Source organism: Chaetodon auriga, chromosome 20, assembly GCF_051107435.1.
Source record: "Chaetodon auriga isolate fChaAug3 chromosome 20, fChaAug3.hap1, whole genome shotgun sequence".
Classification (NCBI taxonomy): domain Eukaryota; kingdom Metazoa; phylum Chordata; class Actinopteri; order Chaetodontiformes; family Chaetodontidae; genus Chaetodon; species Chaetodon auriga.
This window is the reverse complement of record NC_135093.1, coordinates 20,466,853-20,489,353: the sequence shown is the minus strand read 5'-3', so window position 1 is coordinate 20,489,353 and position 22,501 is coordinate 20,466,853. Positions and strand designations below refer to the sequence as shown.

The 22,501-nt window shown below is 39.0% G+C and overlaps 1 protein-coding gene across 2 annotated transcripts in view; it reads right to left on the bottom strand.

Moving 5' to 3' along the window:
* Positions 1-319: 319 nt before the first annotated feature.
* The window catches only part of exoc6 (exocyst complex component 6), a 56,423-nt gene continuing 34,241 nt past the window's right edge, over positions 320-22,501 (bottom strand). For both annotated transcript variants that reach the window (XM_076759363.1, XM_076759364.1), the window contains 4 exons: positions 16,945-17,086; positions 14,577-14,650; positions 8,143-8,255; positions 320-5,280 (listed from right to left, as the gene is read on the bottom strand). In XM_076759363.1, the coding sequence (XP_076615478.1) occupies positions 5,154-5,280; positions 8,143-8,255; positions 14,577-14,650; positions 16,945-17,086 (456 nt within the window). In that variant the 3' untranslated portion in view covers positions 320-5,153. The remainder of the gene's footprint in view (positions 5,281-8,142; positions 8,256-14,576; positions 14,651-16,944; positions 17,087-22,501) is intronic.

Genomic DNA, 22,501 nt, shown 5'->3' with positions numbered 1-22,501 from the left:
TATTTTTCGTACCTATTATAGAAATGACGTCCAAAACTACAAAAATGAGACATTATTATAAACTGGAATCATTCTTTAATTTCCATGACATATTGCATTAAAGTCTGGAGTTTTGTTTTTGAGATGCCTTGTCATGGACCAGCCTCATACGACAGAGAACATCATGGCATCACAACATCATTCAAGAATGCCCAGGGGTCTATGAATACCCATGCCAGTTGCTCAGATACATCTTGGCATAGAGAAAAATGCTGGGCAGTGTTAACCATGTACTGTCTACTGGACTGGACCGAACAGCATGCTGAACAATAAGCAGACGTTACTGTTGAATAAACTTTTATTACAGCACACAAAATAAAAACAACAGTTTTGTTTAGGAAAACAACATCTCAGTCAGGGTGTCTTACTGAGAACAATGACAAAGGTAAAGCAAGGATTCCTTTGGATATCAAAATGTACCCTCTCTCCACTTCTGCGGAAGGCAAGAAAAACCAGCTCGTCTTTCTATTCCACTGGAAATAATCATTGGCTTACAGCAGTTTGATCTTGATGTTTAATCGTGACCTGTGGTCTTTTTATTTGGCAGCATTGATGAATTTTGTACTTTTATTAGTATTAGGTGTGTATCTGAATCTACTACAGTCACTAATTTCCTTTAGTCATCTGACATGAGATTACGTGGCACATCATATATTAATGAACATACTAATTTAACACAACTAATTTGCGCAGCACATATGCTGTGAAGGTTATCTTCTTTCATAGGAGACAGAATTGGGTTGTATATGACTGAGAGGTCTACTTGTTTTCTGATCTGCTCCTGCTTTAGTTTGCTGTTGATGTAAATTCAACATCCTTCCAGGATAACCTCTTGATAAGTACAAATTACATTTCAGCATTAACAGCAACAGTCACACCATACTTACTATTCTGCTGCTATGAGTTTCTCTTTTTCACACATACTGTTTTCATACACTGATTTTTTTCTCCTTTTTCACCTCCCATTTTTTCAATCACTGTTAGATTGCTGTTGATGAAGCTCAAGACTTCAAAAAAGCTGCCTTTTGGATTTATGGTAAAATGGATCATAATGAATGGCAGGTGAGGGAGAACTGAATGACAGAAGCCCTGTTTACACCTCCAAACCAGGAGAAGCAGTTCACACTCACGAAACCCCCAGACAGGAAGTGTGTGCACAGAATCCCTTTGACTAAGACCTCATTTGGAACTGTCCTTTATTTTGGATAATATCTATGCGCAGTTAGTTGGAATATTTAGGACCAGTATTTACATACTTCATACTGGGATGTTATACAGGATCCTTGCTTGAACATACTATATCATTCATGTTTCTTAACCATGCAAATGAGTGGAGAGAAGGTACCAATGTAAATCACTGAGCTCCTCACACTGTACTGAACCGTGTTCACCAAGTAAGCAACAAATGCAAATTCAAACTCTATTAATTACATATTTACTTTTCGTGTTGCTGGAGGTGCATTTCACAATGACAACCTCCAATTCTGTCTGTAGCAGACAAACTGCTGTAATATTTTCTTTACAAAATATGCAGTATATACAGTGTCATTTACAAGCAAATTTTAAAAAAGGCAAAACATTAATCTAAAAGGAAAAAACCTCAATCAGTTTCAGTGCAAAAATGCCTGCTGAAAGTGGAGCACAGACCCAAAACATAAACAGAATAGAAACAGTCTCAATACAAAATGTTTGTCATCAGGAGTCATGTGCAGGTTTTAGGTAAGCATCAACTTGCTGCGAGGCTGTAAAGGAACCAATTCATTATTGCTGTGCTTTGTGGATATATGTGGGTTAAGAGATTCTAAAGCTTCATTTCACCCTGAGGAACAAAAGAAAGAATTTAGAATGCAAGTTATTGAACTGTTAAATATATATATATATATATATATATATATATATGTATATGTATATATAATCACTAATAACATACAATTCCCCAAGGGGGACTTGTTTTCTTGCAAGCATGAATCAAGTAGTTTGAGTGGGTTGTAAGACAAAACTGTAGTTAACATTACACAAATAATGTCCTTTACCCTACAACTGACAGGATTTACAGAGGGAGGAAGAGGGCATGCACGGATGTCACTTTCACATGAGACCTCCTGACCACCCTCAAGACCACCGAGTGGCTGAACACTGCTGTGGCTGCTATGAATGAGTACAGGTGTGATACTGGGAGGAAAACAACCTTGTCTGTAAAAGCCTTATACAAGGTCAAAAGATTGAATGATGTGCACATGTCTGTTGGCCTGTGGGTACTGAAATGTGCTGGAAAAATTGAAACCCTGTTACCTGGTATTAACATGTATCTGGATAATGACATCTGCTCATAGGCCAGTGTATTTCCACCTGGTATTAAGAGGTCTTCTCATATAGATTCTGTCCACACTGTGATCACATCTCAATATGCAAATATAGGTACGTGGAACAGGCAGACATGTCGACAAACATGGCGCGCCCCATATCATCTTAAAACAATATGGGAGGCTCTTGATGAACATGTCACATGACAGGTGGTGATCCACAGAATACCAGCTGAGTGCTAATTAGAGTCTGCATGTTGTAGATTTCATCATCTACCTGTGTCTATGAGCAGCCCAACATGTATGCATGTGTACAGTGCATGTGTAGGTCACATGATCCCACCTGCACGTGTGAAAGTGTCTGTCTACGCAGACACTGAATGTGGTATAAAGAGAACCATGTGTGCATTCACTGTGCTCTGGAGTGTACCTGGCTGTCAATCATTCACGAGTTACAGGCACTGACAGCTGAAGGTGTGCTTCCACATGCACAGTCATAACTTTTGAGCTGGACCCTTGCAGACATGGCTAAATGATGAGATTGAAGTCACAGGGACAAAAAAAGTGTTGATTATAAGGTAATTTACACCTAGCTGAGATCTGACTGTGATACACCTCATGGTACAGAGGTGGTCTGACTGATCCAATCACATTTCATTTGCTATGTATTCTGCTGCATGTCAATACCAGGTCTAAGTGTCCTGTAACTGTGGTAAATTTCTCACATGGTGACATCACATGCAAACCCTCAATAAGGATGGTTTCATGCAGTGATCACTGACACTCAAACCCAAAATCCTCATCAGTTCCTTGGAGCCTTTGCTGAACAAACCCAGATGTGTCCACCTGTACAATCTAATACAATTCAGTAGAACAACCTGCAGTGAATTTGTGTGTTGTTGTAATGGACTGCATTATCTGATAAATCATTTAAAAAGCCACTTTTAGGATTTCACCCTCATTTTTGACATTCTCAAGTGCAGAGAACATGCGAAGATTTTAACCACAATGAGAGTGTGAAAGACTCATCCCCACAACCACTCTCTGCAAAAAGGGTTCATCATGGTTCCTGCCTGTGACAGCGATGCGTCATGTTCAAGCAAACACTGAACTCCTCCATGTTCAGTCACTGTGCAGCTCTGTCTGTGTTGTCTTCAATGTACAATGTGAGCAAGAAAAGAAGACAAAGAGCAAGCAACGCCACAAAGTTCAACAAAACGTCACTTTTTCATGAACATCAGTCTTTCAAGACGTCATCATCCATTCATCTATTCTTCCATCCATCCATGACCTCAGCGGTACTTTGTTTCTGCACACATGCATACACAGTAAAAGTTGAAGTACTGGGACAATGAGTTTTACTTGGTCAGGACCATCTATGGCAACATTTCAATCCCCCTAATTCTGTGGAAAAGTGACAGATGGTGAAACCGAAACAGAAAAAGTGGGATGTTTTCATGTCAGAGTAACCATCTGAATATGGTTTCTTTTGAGATTAGAGCTTACTTGCACATATTTACTTTGCCCCCATGACTGAATCCTTTGAGAGCAGTGATTCCATTGAAATGCACTGATTATAGTGTGATAAATCTGCTTTCCATACTAAGGGTAGACGATAAGAGAAACAGGATCATTTTCACCAGCTAGATCTCTCCTAGAGATCATTTTTTGTTTATTTATTTCAAACTTCAAACTTTATTTATTTATATGGCACTTCCTTTTTGTTGTGTAATGCGCAACTGGGGTTCTGAGCTCACACTTATTTCACACTTACTATGTACTCTGTATGTTTTTTCCATCTTTTCACATGAGACCCATGTTAAAAACAGACTGGTTAAAGTGGAGATGTTCCTATTTTGCCTGTAATGGTGCAATGTGTAAGATATGGTCCGAATTGTATTTTAAAATGTTCAAAAAATGAGCAAACATGATCAGAAGAATGTTAACCTTGCACATTGTATCTTTTAACAATCATAGTTTCATTAAATCTATAGGACCCTCATCTGACACAGAAAGAAATGATTGTTTTCAATGAATAACTTGATCAGTTGAAGACCAATAGCTTGTTTTCTCTAGATTAACAAATCAATGTCTTATTCTTCAGACTGAAATCCAGGAAAATACATCTCACCTTGATCAATGGAGGACAAAAGTGCTCTAATCTAATTTTCAGTAGAGGTGTTTTCATGTTGAATGTATCCCCTTCACCTGTGGTGATGACCTTTGACCTTGTCCCAGTACTCATGAGTGCCACTTCCTCTGCTGCACCAGCCTCCCTCTGCAGCTACAATCATGACACTCTCACAAATGTACAAAACATAGTTTATCTTATCATAGCCATTAAAAATACTTTACATTTTACTGTTAACTCTTGTGAGGAGTCCAGTAAACTGTTTCGTAAGTTTTTGTGTGTGTGTGTGTGTGTGTGTGTGTGTGTGTGTGTGTGTGTTACTTACATTGAGTATTCAGTCAGGTATAACAATAAGAACAGGATATGACTTTGTGTGTGTGTGTGTGTGTGTGTGTGTGTGTGTGTGTGTGTGTCATATTTACTAGGAATCCCCTGCATGCCTTGTACTGTGTGTGTATTGCTGTCCCTTTTGTGTGTCTATGTGTGTGTAAATTCCCTGTGTGTCACTGTCATGTTGTGTGTTTTCACTTCGTTCCATGTGTGAAAATCTCCTTCCTCTGGGAGTGTTCTGGCAGTTCAGTGTGTGCATGTGACAGCATGCATGTTTCATTCTTCTCCTTGTGTGTGTGTGTGTGTGTGTGTGTGTGTGTGTGTGTGTGTGTGTGTGTGTGTGTGTGTGTTCAGGAGGACATGCCGTTGACCAGGCTCCTCAGCTGTTTGACCACAGTCTCTATCAGCTTCTGTTTGTCTCGGTCATTCTTCCTGAACTGAGAGAAGATGTTGTTCTTCTTACTGGTGTCCTTCATCCTTGACACAGAGAGAGAGAAAGAGAGCGTCAGAGACACAAGTAACACAAATGTATTCTCTTAGTGGTGTACTTGCTGGCTAGCTGTTATTTAGGTTTGGTTTGTCTTACTATACCGAGTGTGACATCAGACACCGACGTATCGGAATTCAATTTGGAAGAGTGAACTAACAATTTCTCAACTATTGAGGATGGAAGACTTTTCTTTTGCAAAGGGGCAACTATGAGCACATTTAGGGCCACACCGAGACCAAAGCCACCAGAAAGATGATGATGCAATGTCATTAAAATAATGGGATAACACATTTTCAGATTCGCAAATGGAATCAATTCTTAGTGTTTCACTCAGTTGTACACAGAAAAATTCTGTTGTCATTAAGTGTGATGTCATTTTAATGCAAAGTTGACATTGTTTTAGATGCTTTTCTTATGACAACTGGGCATTAACCAAGACAACGTCACCTGTCATAAACATACCAGGGCACCTGTAGAAACAGGAAGCCAGGGAAGGACTTGTTACTATCAATGGTGTTTACAGTAACCGCTGAACGTCCATTATGTCCCTTTGTGTCTTTACAGGAATCACGTGAGTATTTGAAATCAAATAGCATTCTGCTAACTCCCAGTGAATGGCCCAACCAGGACGCAAATTTATGACCAAACAGAGCTGAGACTGATGGAGGTCAGTTTGATGGCGGGGAATATAGTCGCAAGGTGGTTTGACCCCCCTGAGTCAGCTACCATTTATAGCATCGCTATCTAGATGGCTAACCAAGCTAACTAGCTAACGGTAGCTACAGTTAACAGCATTTAATGGTTAGCTTACTTAAGCAACAAGTAAAGCTATCTGTCCATCAGGAAGCTCCCTAAATCACTTCCGTGCTGAACTTCCCTGTCGTCAAACTGGCCTCCATGTCTAGGAGGCTGTGTTCATTCCCAGTCCGGCTGTTTTCACTGGGAGGCTGCTGAGCCTGAAGCGGTTAGCAGTTAGCTAACTTTAGCAACAAGTAAAGTTACTATCTGTCTATCAGAAAACTCTATAAATGGCCTCCCCACACTGGTTGGAGCGATCACCTGCAGCACCTTACTGAAAGTGTCTATTTAAACTGTTTTACCAAATTAGCTGACTATGACATGATTAAACCAGATGCAATAAAGATAACAGTTCTCTTATCAGACTGAGGTCTGGGCTTAAGATGCTGCACTAAGCTTGAAAATAGAGCCCATGCAGCATCAAACCATGAGCCACTAGGCAAATTTTCACCAAGATTTCCAGTTTAACTCAATTATGTGCACATAACTATGGTGAAGTAAAGTGGTGCAAGGTTCAAGCAAGAAGTCACTAAAAGTAAAATGGATGTTTATTGTGTGTAGTTTGTGTGTAGAAATTTAATTACATTATGAAAAAGTATTATGCTTTAAGTTAGTCTTTCCACTGAGATAAAGAGGAGACAAACTCTGCACCTACCCCCTGTAGACTCTGAGCAGCAGCAGTTAGCAAGAGCAGGAAGAAGAGAGAAGAAGATTTAGAGGAACAGCAGGGCAAAAAAACAAAACACAAGGAGAGGGCGAAAACAGACAAAGAAGGCACATTTACAATAACAGGCCACTTCAACAGTTACACCTTGTTAGAACTGGGTTGGACCCCCTTTTGCCTTCAGGGCTGCTTTAATTCTTCATGGCATAGGCCTGAGAAATTTTTGTCCATATTGACATGATCACATCTTGCAGTTGTTGAAGATATGTTGGCTGCACATTCATGATGAGGATCCCCCATTCCCAAAGGTGTTCTGTTGGACTGAGCTCAGGTGAGTGTGGAGGCCATTTGAGTACAGTGAACTCATTGTCATATTCAAGAAACCAGTTTGACATGATCTGAGCTCTGTGACATTGCGTGTCATCCGGAAGTAACCATTACAAGATGGATGCACTGTGGTCATAAAGGGATGGACATTAATATTTGCACAATTTACTATGGTGCTGTGCTGTGCCCTTATTTTGTACTGCCTTAAGATGTGCATTTTTTTTCCTACGGTTCTACCTGTTTTCTGTTCTATATGCATGGTGGTGATCAGTTTCCGTCCTCTGGAATTAACAAAGAATTTTGAGCCACAGCCTACAATACTCAGGTAGGCTGTGGCATTCAAACAACGCTCAGTTGGTACAAAGGGTGCCAAAGTTTGCCAAGAAAATATCCCCCAGACCATTACACCTCCACCACCAGCCTGAACCGTTGATACAAGGCAGGGTGGATGCATACTTTCATGTTGTTTCTGAAAATACTCAAACCAACAACCATTCCATGTTCAAAGTCACTTAAATCACCTTTCTTCCCCATTCTGATGCTTGGTTTGAACTTCAGCAGATGGCCACAACCATGTCTACATGTCTAAATGCATTGAGTTGCTGCCATGTGATTGGCTGATTAGATATTTTCAGTTTAGTTTTAATGAGCCATTGAACAGGTGTACCTAAGAAGGTGGACAGTGAGTGTGTAACTAAGGTTGTCATATGTTCTATTCAAAAAATACTGTAATAAAGTGCAATAAATGTAATAATAAAACCCTAACCCTATACATAAAAATCTAAAATCCATGCATTTAAAAAAAAACAGAAATGAAATGTGAACAAAAAAATAGTGAAAAAAAATTGAAAAAAATTGTGAAATATCACAAAAAGTTTTTATGTTTGGAGGTGGAAAAGTTGGTGTGTTGATAAAAACAAAATCCAACGAAGTGCAACGGAAACAGACATTGTGCATAAATCTTTGGATGAATTTGCCAATATGTGAACTGTCAGTGCTACCTGGCCTTTAAAAATGATGCTGAAATATTGTATACATGTGCCCAGCAGTGTCCACTCACTTCTCCAGGAGGGCCAGGGCAGTGGCTGGGTTCACTCTCAGGTATTTGGAGGTTGGCTGACCATAATCTGCCAGGTAAGTCGACCAGTCCCACACCATGAACAGGTCCAGGAGCTACAAAACACACAGAGATACAACAGAACGTCACTTTAGAGAACTTCAGACAGAACCTCAGAGAGGAAAAGAGGAAAACTGAGGCTTGTCCTGGATGCGAGTTTGATGGGAGAAGTTTATGAAGAGACAGACATCATAATTTTCACATGCACGTCCTACAGTATCTTTGATGTGGCAAAATGAATAGTGCTCAGGCCAGTTTTGTTTGGGAAGCGGTCACAGGCTTCATCCACCAGAGATAATAAACAATACTGTGAAGACTGTAGACTTATACAAACAGTGACTTTTACAAAATGATCTTAAAAGTGAGAATATATCAGAATTTATAGATTTTTATAAAATCAGATGGGTTGATCAACAAAGAATCTTATTTGAATCAGTATTTTACTTAAGTTAATTTCAAAGAATTTCAAAGTTCATCTGTCTTAATAAACAAGACCAATTTATTGTACTTCACAATTGGTGATAATAGCTACAACATTGCAATGCTTAAAAGTCCTCAGGGGGCTTTTATACTGAGGTGCAGCCTGTCCTTAACTTGACATGACAGACACTAGCACTGACTATATGGTCACAGTTTAGCATAGGGGTTTGATCCAGCTGTAAGGCAACTCATACATACAAAAAAGTAATTGCTTCTTTTCAGCGATAAAGAAAAACACATAAAATAGTAGACTAACATGTTCCTTTGAGTGGTCCCTGAACGCAACATGCATGTAGTGGTTGATTTCGGGCTAATACATCATGCTGACTATGTTCAAAAGAAGAAAGTAGACAAAAGGAACATGTTTGCTAGGCAGTTTAATATGGAAGCAGCTGGTGTACCTGACAACCAACACTGAACTGCAAAGCAACAACCTTCTACTGTGAGCAGCTCTTCTCAAAACAGACTCTTGCAAGACTCGGTTCATCTCAAGACTGACTGACCCAGACCTGGAAAACCAGCTGTGAATAGCATCATCACCATCACTACCATCCAACATCAGATGCCTTGACAAAGAATGGTAGTTCTAATCGGCACCGAGGTTAGTATGATACACATGTTCAGTGATTTAGTATATAACACCAAGTCGGCCCTTTGGAGACAGTTTTGGAAAAGCCACATTTATAGAGAAGAAAATGCTTAAGTCTGTTTTAGTCTGAACAGAGGGATGACACAAGACAAAATGGTGTGCTTACAAGTTTACTTGCATGTAATTGACACTATACACTGCAGCGACCACTTAAAAATGACCATACAAGATAAACTGTGTAATTTTATGTATGAGAAGTTAATGCAGCAACTTGCATTCTACAATCATATTTGAGTATCTTAAATTGAGGACAAAGGGCAGAAGTCAACCTCACCCCTTCCTGTAAGTAATCCCTAAACAAAGCATCAGATACCCTGTGCATGCAGTTAATACATAAACCTGCGAACATATGTCTTGGCATCAAAAACAGTTGTCAGTGACAGAGTGACAGCTGTCTAAAAGCCAGGTCAGGGTCAGGTAGTGTGAAGAGGGTAAACACTTGTGTATCCTGGGCTTACTGCGTCACTCAGACGCAGAGAAAAGACAGAAGAGTGAGAGATGCAGAGAGATGAAGGGAGGAGGGAGGGGGCTCTGCTGCAACATGATGAGTGTGAACAGGAACATTTAAAATGACCCCCCCACGACCTCTGGTTAACCTGATGGCGATAACCCCCCTAACCCACCCACACACACAGTGTATGCTAATGTCATAGGGTGAAACAGCTGGGTGTTTGGGTCAAGCTGAAAGAGCAGTGAAAGAGCAGCTTAGTGATAATAGCATTATTCAGTTGATTGAGAGACTCTGACACAGAGAGAGGCTTAGCAACAATGCCATTATTCTCACCTGGAGCTAAGTGATGAGCCACAAGCAGCCAAATCCCACTCAGTTCACAACAACGAACACAGTCTAAGAAGAATTCCTTATGGGGAAAACTCCAGTTTATTACACCCTGGATTTTATTTTCAGAAATTTGGCCATGTTTCTATAAGGTACAGCAACGTAGTTGTGTGCACATGCAGTTTTCCTGTTGACAGTGACATTTCAGGTGCGCTCAACAGAGCCCAGCGGATTCTAGATTTTTGAAACGGATACCAATACTGAAATGTTTGGATAATAGATTGGCCAGTATGAATTTTTTTACATAAACCAACACTGAACAAACAATTCTGATAAGGGTCCCCTAAATCTGGTAATTAAACTAAGATTCTTAGTGAGCAGGACATTTCACAGTGTAAAAATAAACTTGTCAGTGCTCTCTGGTGGACAGACTATGGAACGGAGACACAGTTTCAGAATCCAAGCTTTAGCATTTGTTGACTGACATATACACCTATACCATATGTATGTGATATACTGCTGATACCTATCTGCTGGTAAGGCTCTGGCACTCACTTTCAGTTTGACCTCCAAATTAAGTGGTTTAGATAATCTGATTAATCTGTTTGCTTGTTTAAGAGCGGTCTGACTGTTCATATTTGTTGTCCAGAACTCAAAGGTTACTGGGACAACCGATGGCCAAACCAACGAAAACAAAAGCCAAGATGACGTTATTCTTAAGCCATGTTTAGTCATCTCAAGGCATGTTAAGTGTGAAGTTCAAGTTATCATTCAAATATGGAGGAAAAATATTTTCATGCAGTGCTTCAATTTAGAGGAATCATTCATGTCTTTTGTAAACCATAGCCACACTTTTTAGTGCCTGCTCTAGTCTGCTATATTACCAACACTACACAGGTGCACTGACACATGAAATACCTGTTATGTAATTGAAAAACAATTGGTCCAAACTTAAATTTCAGGGTTAAAAAAAACAACCATTTCTCAAATTCTAACCCCATCCAGTGAAATCTCAGTCACATCACACTCCACTCTGTCACATAAATCTGACAGATGACCCCAAATGCAGTGAAGACAACAATCAGTGTGAGCACGGAGGATTCTGCTGGGCGAGCTGAGTCATGTTATCATAAGAGTGGAATAGTAAACACTTAGGGAAAAAATTCTTTTGGCATGGTGTCTGTGTGTATGCATGTTGAATGTCTGTCCCAAATTCCGATGGCTCTGAAACTCAAATTTCCCCTGTGAATGTATGGAAATGCATGTTCTTATTGGTGATTGACATGAAATTAATATTTGATTCTGTAATTCATTTGTTATTGACTTTGTTTTATGTCCTTAAGTTTTGAAAAACTAAACATGGGAAATATGTCTTCACTGTTGAAACACCTCCAGTAAACATGTGAACTGCCACAAAGACGTGACGAGGCTACATGCAGCTGATGTCCAGGGTTAGGCTGAGGTGAATGTTTATGATTAACAGAAAGAGCCTGAGAGAAAGAAAAAGCGAATGAGATGTGTGTGATTTCCCTAAAGGATGGTGTCAGATAAATCATGTCCTCTTAACATGACTTCATGGTTTGTTGTGAAACTCCCTGGCTTCACCTTTACATTGAAACAATAAGTCAGGTGTAATGCTCTGAAACTCTAGAAATGCATCTCTGCTTTCCTTCCCTTTATGCACTTGCAACGCTTCACTTTGGACGTCTCCTATTAGATTCTATTGTCTCACTGACTTGTATTATTTGGTAGAGAGTAAATTATCATGGAAGACGAAACTCTTTTTGGTCACCATGGGCTTGTCAGCAGAGACTTATGGTCCAGAGGTGAAAAAATGTAAACTCTAGGTGCGACTCCATGTTTACACCTTAAAAAACTTGTATGAATGGATGATGGCTCTTTTCAAGGCATTAGGGCGTTGCATGAAGCCCTAAACTGCATATACAGCTCCTGTCATAAATGTCAGCTTCATGTGTGAAAAAGCACCAGCTGTTCCTCTGGCCATTCAGCCACCACTCAAAAGTGAGAAAAACTAGCAACATTTTTATACATACAGGAGCATACATGAGCATATGGCATTCTTAATGTGTGTATCTTTGTACAGATACAAAGAAACAAGCTGTCACTCACATCTACAAGCCTGAAACATGTTTGTGTTGAGCAGGTAATTTTCATACTCATAGTATGACTGGAAACTCATTGTCTCACACTAGTACTTCCTCAGAAACATTTTCTTCATGCATCATTTTCCTTTTCAAGTCCTGGTAACTTGTGAAAGTTACATCTTAGACAAGTGGATAGCTGTTGCATGTCAGGAGACACTTCTTTCAGCTTCCTCACATCTTCACAGCTGTAGTAGTAGTAGTAGTAGTAATGTAGTAGTGGTGGGTGAAGACAATATATTTTTAGTGGTTTAATTTACAAAAATGGAAATATGTTGCATCTGTATTGTTTGAGTCGGACTTGGAAGCAAATTTTCAACTTTGACTACTAGGCTGTACTCATGTCCAAGTTGATTTGCCACAAACAGCCAATGCTGTACAAGACGTTAGCTGTAGCTCACAGTGCACCACACCAATTGTGTGTGGGGAACAATCCATTTCTCCTTTTGCCCAGCTCACACAGATGCATCTTTGCCTCAACTGCCCTGAGTAAAATCTTGTAATCTTCTATTAACTTTGCATGTAATCACGGGCAACACAACATAGTAGCGTACAAACCGTAACAACTTTTTCAAAACCAAAATTTTCAAGCCTTTTTGCATCCCAGTCTGTTGTTGACATCACATCAGCCGCACCAAATATTTGACTTTCAACCACTCTAAATCATTACAGGGTAACAATCTAAACGCTGTTACAGCTACTAAAATCAGCAGCGCAAAGATAAACGGAAAGTAAAAGGATGACCTCAGTGTAACCTCAGTGTGTGGATGTCTCCCAACCCGTTTACCTAAGGCTAGGATTAACATGTCAACCAAGCCGCCTGTATAAAAGGGAACATGGACACATCTTGTCTAATGAGCTGCATTGCAGGAAACTAAACTCAGAGCTCGGCAGGTGTGTAGCTACCACTGAGGTCATGTTTTTAATGATTGCTCTGTGATGTTTTCTAAAAGGCTTGACAGTTTCTATTCTATTTTTATCGTATACATTTCACCATGTATGCTGTGAAAACATGCCATTGGCAACACATAAGCGATGCCCAGAACCTGTGCATGCTATGAGAGACACCTATTGGCTGGACGCACCTTGCCTGGGCGCACCTGTGATGCTAACATGCTTTATGTGGAAACATTAATTGTTGCACATGATTAAAAGCTCTTACTCTGCCCATGATCTCATCTTTCCAAATTCTGCCTAGTTGTCTTGTTTGTTGAGGCACCAGTTTGTACTTTAAGTTGACTGATGTGCAGACATGTTTTCACCTTCACCTGCCTGTCCCCAACTCTCTATGTTCAAGTCTTGTGATATGATTTAAAACTAATAAATAAAATGGGAAAATGCAAAGCCATGTGTTGTTAAATTTTGACTGTGGGATGTTAGTTTATCTCCTCAGGTTCAGAGGTCCTATGCTACTGTAAAAAATCTTTTAGTTTACTGCAGCATATTGAACAACCTCACTCAATAACACTGCTGTGACCTGGACTGGATACAGAGGCAAGCCTCCACCTCAGGCTCAGATTAACAGGTCACTCCAGAAATGAGTTAATGAGACCCAGAAACACTTTACATACCACTGGTGTTTACACCAAAAAGGGAGGCAGGGGGTTTGTGCTTGTGTGTGAGGGAATAGGAATTTTCTTGAGTAGGTGAACTATAGGACAGGTGAAAGTTGAAAAGGTTACACACAGACACGAGTCTGCAAAATACATGGCCAGTGAAACACAGTATTGTTGGATGTGATATAAGATAGGTGAGATGTGGGACAGCTGAGAGGTAAAAAATGAAGTGGAAAAAGATGGAAACAGACTAAAGCTACATGAATTCATTTGTAACTAAATATAAATCATTGCATTTTTATCAGCTCTAAACAGAATGCAATTATTTGCAAATGAACTGTGTTTGCGGACAGCAGTTTAACAAAGTGTTCCTGAAGTGTAGTAATATCCTTTATACAACTAAGCCTTGACTGTTAGAGTAAGAATTCTGGAAAATAAGCCACTGTTGACTGTTTACATTTTTCAATAAAAAGACATAAACGTTATTGTCTAAATTTTTTCTGTTTGCCCTGCTGGTCAAAAAACGTACTGAAAGGACAAACCAAACCAATTGTTTGTACCTTTACACCCCTTAAAGATTCTATCAAAGAGAATGAAAGGCTGAAAAGTACCACGGACTGCAACAATTTACGCCAGGATTGTCTCATTATTCTATAAAAAAAAAGTGCTGCAGTATATGAAGCTGTTCTAAAAGTTGTGCATTATACACAAGTAAATGAATTTCTTCTATATTGCTCAATGAGATGGTTTACCTGTCGTAGGTCGATGAAGGCCAGCTGGAGTGTGTCTCCTTGAAATCCAGGGACTGGCTCTGAACTGGCAAACACTGAGAAGAAACAAAAATAACACCGCACAACAATTACTTTAAAATGACAGAATAAAGTACGCATAGTGTCCACAACTACGGATCCACTTACAGCGCTGGGACCACATATCAACACAGTGGACAGCATGGAGGTTTACAGTCATTCAACTAAAAGCTGGGTCAAAGATAGACTGACATGCAGCTCAATAAAAGAAACACAATCAGACTCTCTCACTTTGTTGCTGTGTGAAAAAAGACCACTGACTGGCAGGCTCACAATGCTTTAATTAAAAATGCAACAAAACAAAGATTTATAAAAGACTGCATGGATTCAGCAAAAACTGTAACCTTCATCAAAGTGCCAACTTCACTTTGATGAAGTATGGGCAGCTTGCTAGTCACTGGAGCCTTACCGGTAATGGATTTTTGCCACAAATACAACTTTTAATAGTCAAGAGTTTAAAAATCTCTTATAATGACACATTGGTTGGTCCATTTTTTTTAGCATAAGCACATAACTAAAAAGCAGTGTTGACAAGGATTCCTTTCATTTGATAATTACAGAATTGTGACCAAGATATCCACTGAGCGGAGCATTTTCTAGGCTTACAGAAAACTTGATAGTGCTCTCTGCTGGAGAAACTATGGGATGGTCCCACAATTTACTGGCTGATGTATATGTACCAATACAAATAAACGGGCGACAAGAATTAAAAGTGTGATTGCACTGAAATTGCAGGAGCATATTGTATATTCACCTTCACAAAGAGTAAAGGTTCCATAAGGTGTACCTATCAAACCTCAAACTTTTTGATGGTGATGTCAACTAATTCCGTCTTTTCTGTGGTCTGACACCCACCTGGCAGCATGGATTTCTGTGTGTCTAGCTTTTAAAATGAAAAGTAAAGCTTGCAGTAAATTCAAAAATTCACTGGTAACCGGTGCATGACATGAAAATTGAAGTAATATGGCGTGTTTTTTTTACATTCGGTGAGCAGACAAGAAATTATTGCTCATTCATTTATTTATTGCCAAAAGACAGTTAGCAATGGAGTCTATAGTTGCAGCATCGTTTGGTTCAGCAGAGAGGTACAGTTGTGTGTCATCTGCGTAACTATGGAAACACACATTGTGTTCTCTAATGATGACGCCAAGTAGCAGCATGTACAGTGAGAACAGTAATGGACCGAGAATTTATTTTGTTTATACTCTGTTTATTTATTAGACAACAAAAGTGAAGAGTACTTGTGAAGCATAGAAAAATCGCTGCTCGCATACAGGCCCCAGCTGAAACTATGGGGGAACTATACTAACATACTATCACCTCTTGAGGTACGAAGTGGTATTACGAGACAAAACGGGCTGTGGTGCACTGGTTAGCAGGTTAACTTCACTAGATATCTGCAACACAATACTTAGACGTCTTTGACGTACCGTCAGAACTGTTGCGTCATATTCTGTTGATAATGTTAGTTTATTTAGTTTAACATTTTAAACTAAACTTCATCTTATGTCTTACATATGACCCCTTTAAGTTGATCATTGCATGTAAGCCTAACCCTTATAATAATTAGACATAATCTGCCTTCTTTTTCAAGATAATGAGATAAATTAAGCAATTTTCACGAGAAAACAATTTGTTGTATTGAGATGCTGAAATAATTCACACGTGACCTCAGATAACAGCATTAATAAAATATTTGCAGCATGGCCATTCTCTGCTTCTGTATGTATATACTTCGAACTGTATGTTTTTTGTGTACAGTTATCCTGTGAAAAATTCTGTAAATCTCCATAAGACTACCTGTAAGCATGAACTATGTACTACTGCCAGTGCTGGGCAGTAACACGTTAGATACTAAGTCTGAAAATAATATCAAAACAATATTAAAATAGTTTTCATTTCTCAGGTCTTCTAATTGTCCATTTGCCAAGAATTCATTTGGGTGGGCTTTTAGGAATAATAAATAAATAAAAACAAATGTTTTGACACCGTGACTATAAAATGTAATAAATCTAAAAATATGTTACATCTACTAAACAACAGAGATACAACTGAACAAAAACACAAGACAAATGATAACACAGTACATTGCAGTCTGAGAGTTTGAGTTAAAATCAATATTATCTTAAATGATCAATAATAACAATATTAGTAATATTACTGTTATTTTATATATGTTGAAAATACATTTTCTGTATTCTGTCCACTGTGTAGAAGACTGAACACAGACTTCCATTTTTTTTTTTTTTGTAGATATAACATTAAACTATAACGTCAATAAAAATGAAAATTACATTTAGTTTTTACTTACATTCACACTGAATGACATCTAAGTTGAACTGCTGAATGGCCCCCATACTGATCTGTTTGAGTTCTGTGTCCAGCAGCATCTGCATCAGTGATGTGGACAGATGCTTGCACGCTGACATACAAGCTGTTTGGGCCACTTTACCCTGCAGGGAGAGGGACAGTGAGAAGGAGGGAGGACAAGGAGAGTGACAGAGGAAGAGAGGACACAAAAGAGGAAGGAAAGATGGAAAGGTGGAGGAAAGATTAAGATGGGGATGAGGGGGACAACGAACAAGGACAAGAAGGCAGGGACAGAAGCGTATGAGGTCATTGTAAGAGGTTAACATGAATAAAAAGAGAGAAAAATTGTGTACAGAAAAGATTGTTGTGTGAGAAAGTGTGTAGGAGAGGTGAATAAAAGGAAGTGAATAAAAACAGATTGTGCAAAGCAATCAGCAAGAGAGCAGAAGGTTAAATGGTGAAAGAACAGAAGGAGGGTTTGTGTGAAGAAGATATGGGAGTAAAATAGATGTGGGGGATAGAGAACAAGAAGGGCATAAAGATAACTGTCGTTAGCTCCACCTTGAATTCTGGATAAACAGACACACAGATGCAAATATGTATGTCAGAGCAACAAGCACAATCATCTATCGGGCCCAGGGGTCAGGAACCTATGGGTTGTGAGCGATAAAGCCTCTTCAAAGATACCTGATTATTAATTTTTCTTCCATTTTCTAAAGTTGGTGAACAAGAAATCAAGTGTCTTTCTCTATAGAGAACTTGACAGCTGTCAAACCCCACTTGGACAGAGTGGAAGACATGTAAATGAGCTCTGTTTAACACAGAGCTCATGACATATACAGTACATCACTTGCATGACCAGAAGTACATAATACACAGAAATACAGCTATTAATGAAGTTATTCATGATAAAATGTCAATGCATGTTCAACCAGTATACTGGAGGCAACCACAAGTTTTGGATTAGGTTGCGTGTACTTTTCCAATACCAACTAAACTGTGTCTAAAGAAAGGAAACTGTCAATTAATCAATCAATTAATTATATTGGAATTGGTGCTATCAGTGGAGGAAATACATTATTTCAGTCAAGTTCAACTTCGGTGAACTTTGACACAAATGTGCAGTTTTCACCAATTGCATACCATCCTGGCAATGTTGACAGCTGGAGAGCCCAAAGTAGAGGAAGTGAACAGCAGTTGGCTAGTTCTGCATGTACTCATTATTCCAAGAAGCGACTAGCACCACCAATTTTGTAAGGCTTCAAAGATGAACTCTGCTGTGCCACTTTCTGGCTTTAAGATGTGCTCACAGTGAACACAAAACAACTCTTTGTTGAGTGTGACTGCCCTAATCAATGTTTTTTGCCTATTTGGTAGAGACCACTTGTCTTGCAGGGGAAGATTATCTGAGACTGCAGCATACAGGCTGCACAACCTCTTGGTCTGACCAAGAGCAACACAAGACTGAAGACTGGCAAGGTGTTTTTGGAGCATTCCACAACTTTCCTAGACTTTTGTTGCTGCTGAACTTAAAACATTAAATAAACTGTTTTCTAATGAGTCAAAATGATTTAGCAAACCATCACATTCTGTTATATTTATGTTTTACACAGTGTACCAACTTTTTGGAATCGGGGTTGTACCTTCTCTGCACCTGACCCTATCCTAATGTTTATAGCAGTGCAGACAGAAAAGCGCATGACGCTTTGAACACAGTGATGATTTGTACCAAAACATTAATGATGACGAATTGCAATGGAAACAATGTCAATGAATTATTTATATAGAGGCAAGACACAAATCACAAACATAGACAAAAGGACTAAGACGGAGCATGTGGGTGTTGCTAATGATTTTCATTACGACATTATCTGTTATTAGAGCTCTGTTATTGAAGCAGGAAACACTTGTGTGTAGTTGATGAGTGACAGAGAGATGATGTATGTGATAAGACGCAGAAAAAGACAGAAGAATTCAATAGCAACAAGTATTCGCAGACACAATATCCCAGTTACAGAGTTATCCCAATTATCCCAATATCTGATTACTGCTCTGAGTATGGTTTTCACTGCTACTTTCTCTCAAACAACAGTTAGGGAGTCGGATTAAGGTTTAAGTGCTGTTGAGTCATTGATATTTGTTTTTTAGCCTCACTGTATCAATGGTACTGCCTTGACTGACAAACACAAAAGGAGATGACTTTGTCTCCATGTAAACTGTCCATAAATTGATTCAATTACGACAAGCCATGTTCAGACTTAAGACGTAACTGATGACAAAAGTAAATCATCATCTGCATATTGACAGTTGATAGGAATATATAGGTCACTCATAGAAGAAAATTAAAAGGCTACAATGAATTGGTTTGTGGTATATATTGTTATAATGTGCTGTTAATCTAATGAATAACAATACCTTGATTGTTAATTAACAATTTACAAGATGAAAAGGTTCCCAACCCCTGATTTAGCCTAATACAGAAATACTGGGCAATGGAAATTCTTACAAGTGAAAAACAATTCTCAACTATACTGGACTCTTTTCTATTTTAAGAGATTTTTATGTCACTAACTCTCACCTTCCCGTGAATATCTGCTAAATCATGCTTTGATTACCAGGAAGTCAATTTATCATTGTGTCATACAAAAAGTATTAGAGCATTTAGTCTGCTGTTTCCCAACAGGAGTTCTCTGCAAAACATCAAGCATAAAAAAAAAAAACACAGAAGGCTCAATGCATGCAGGTTAGGCGCAACAGAAGTTCAATCAATAACTCTATACATGGAACACTCTACATACTCTACACAGCATCACCATTCCAAGTCCAAACCAAGTAAGAATTGTGAGCGTTTCCACCAATTGAGGTGTTCTTGGCTTCTTTTGAGAGCAACTTTGTTTTAGCTGATCATCCACCTTGAAACAAGAGGAATTGCTATATGTTAAACCTTCTCTCAAGTGTTTGAAACGCTGACAGTGACTTTGAATGGATCTGTAATTTACAGTTAGTGTTTGTGATAAACAGGAAAAGTACAGCAAATCAGCACAATCCATTCACACAGATACTCATGCAAAAACTCTCCATCCCAGGGATGATGTGGTGACCCCAGTGTCAGTCTTACTGAAATACAGACTTAGATAAGGAAGGACCCCTATTAAAAACAACACTGAAGAGACAATCAGTGACCCCTGTAATAAAAGATATATGCGAAAAAACATCAATCACTGATGGCACTTTACAAATATTTTTTTCCCCACCCTAGGGAGCCGCAGAGGCTTTATATAAGAAAGTTAATGTGAGGGGTTTCACTTGCAAAAGCTGTCCCTTGTTTAAGTCCCACAACATCCCTTTTAACATCTTTCATGCAGACAGACAGCAGTGATAGATGGTGTAGCAGCAATAAGGGCTGCACATTCACTCTGAATGACTGCAAATTTGTTACATCACACAAGCAAACTGCTTACTCTGAATAGACTGGCAGCCAATTTAGGGACTGCTTAAACACCAAAACACCAAGGCACCACTGAGGAAAGGGCTTTAACTTTGTGCATGCCGACAGAAAGAAGTGACTGCTCACACTCAAAGTACATCAACACTGAGTTGGCTAAATTTGAAAATGAAGTTTGAAAACTCTATTTTGGCCTTCCATCTGCAATGAGTTGTTGTCTTTGACACCTGAAAACTGAGCTTTTTCAAAATGGTCTTCAGAATGCCAATGGTATTTTAGTGTAGATGTTGAAAATGAAGCTTCAAACAAACAATGCAGTGAGCCTGGTTGGGGCTGTATCGCAGTAAAGTTAGGAAGATAACTTTCAGCCAGGTTTTAGTATACCTCACATAAACTAGATTGTGTGATGTGTCATCCGACCACATCTAAAGGCTCAAAGCCAAGGAAAAAAAAACACTGACATAAAAAGGGGAGATAAAATAAATTGTACAAATGGGGATATCATAGCTACATACATTGATACATTGCTTTATCTTGTCTTAAAAATTCCAAATACCATTCCAGTAAAAATGAGCATATGACATACTCAAAGTAATTTGATGTGAATTGTAATTTGAAACCTGAGACTCCAAAGAGTAACTAGAGGCAAGATAATTTCCCTCTGCATAAATTTAGGGAAGTTGTAACTCGGTAAACACTGAAGACAACCAAAAGATGAACACATAGCCTTCCTTTTCGAAAGGAGAAAAAAGCTTTCTGTTGATTATAATCTAGTTTTTGACTAAATATTTTTATTGCAGTGGACTGTGCGGACCTTTGAGGAAGTTACTAGACCATTTTTGTCCAAGTATTATCTATCTGTGGATCACAAAGATGTTAATTGCATCAATTTTGCGTTAATTTTAAGTTTGTTGTTGGCACTTATTGTGCCCCTTGTCGATTGTATTTAGAAATGGCTTGCATCTATCGATTCATGAGAACCTAAGCTTTCTATCAGTGTATGAGTATAAATGTGAATGTAGCGTCTGTGTCAATAGAAGGGAAGACAAATAAAACTGTGAAATATTCTGACAGCCCACATGATGTTGCACTTGCTGAACAACTGAAGACGTGGACGTAGTTGTATGCAGACTGAAAAAGATAGGTTGTGAGAGAACTTTAAATCTCTTCACAACTATATCACCTTCAGACCGGTGCTGAAGACACCTGGCCAATCACAGCATAAAGTAGGCGTGTTCATAGGATAGTTCGAAAACCCAGCCCCCTGATTCTTCCGTTAGAAGGACTGTTTCACACAATCTGCTGAACATTTTTTCAAAGCCTTTTTTTAAAGCACTGCTTTGACTTGGACTAGTGTCCTTTTCTACTTCGACTCACACGAACAGGTCACTTTAAAAAAAAGATGATGCTGATGATGTTAAAACAAAAGACAGAATTAAAAATGAATGTGACATAAAATACAGCTCCACAGGTGTGCAAGAGCTAACAGTTGCACGTTGTCCCACGGGCTTGATAGAAGCAAAGCAGTGAGGGGAGAGAAAGTATACTGAGGCTCATTAAAGACTTCCTGTCATTCAGCTGGAGCAGCAGTTCACAGACTTGCTGCGAAATGGTATTGATGTTGCTCCAACTTCTACAAAACAAATCCAAAGTAAAAGTACATCCAGAATTCAGTAATTAACTAACAGTAATCAAAAGAGAACAGAATGAATTGTGTCCTATTCCTGACATCACTTTTTAGGAAATCAAGACAGAAACTTAAGCCCGAACATGTCAGATGTTTATAGCTCACTAACTCTATGATCATCCTGAGGGGGATTAGAACCAGTGCAGGTACCAGATTACCCAGAATTACTTTCGGAAAAATACAACAGTAAAGACAAAAATGAAACCTAAGGTTAAGTTCCAAAAACAACCAACTGAGCCATGTGCAAATGAAAATGCTGAGTGAGATGCAGTTATCAAGGTCTCTGAGCACAGGACCTGGATGCCCTGACATTTGATTCTAGTGAAGCATGAAGATCATTCTGGAAGTTGGGAACAGTATGTGTGACAACATAACTGAAGACTGAGAGATACAGTTGAAAGCTCAGAAAGTTACTCAATGGAATTT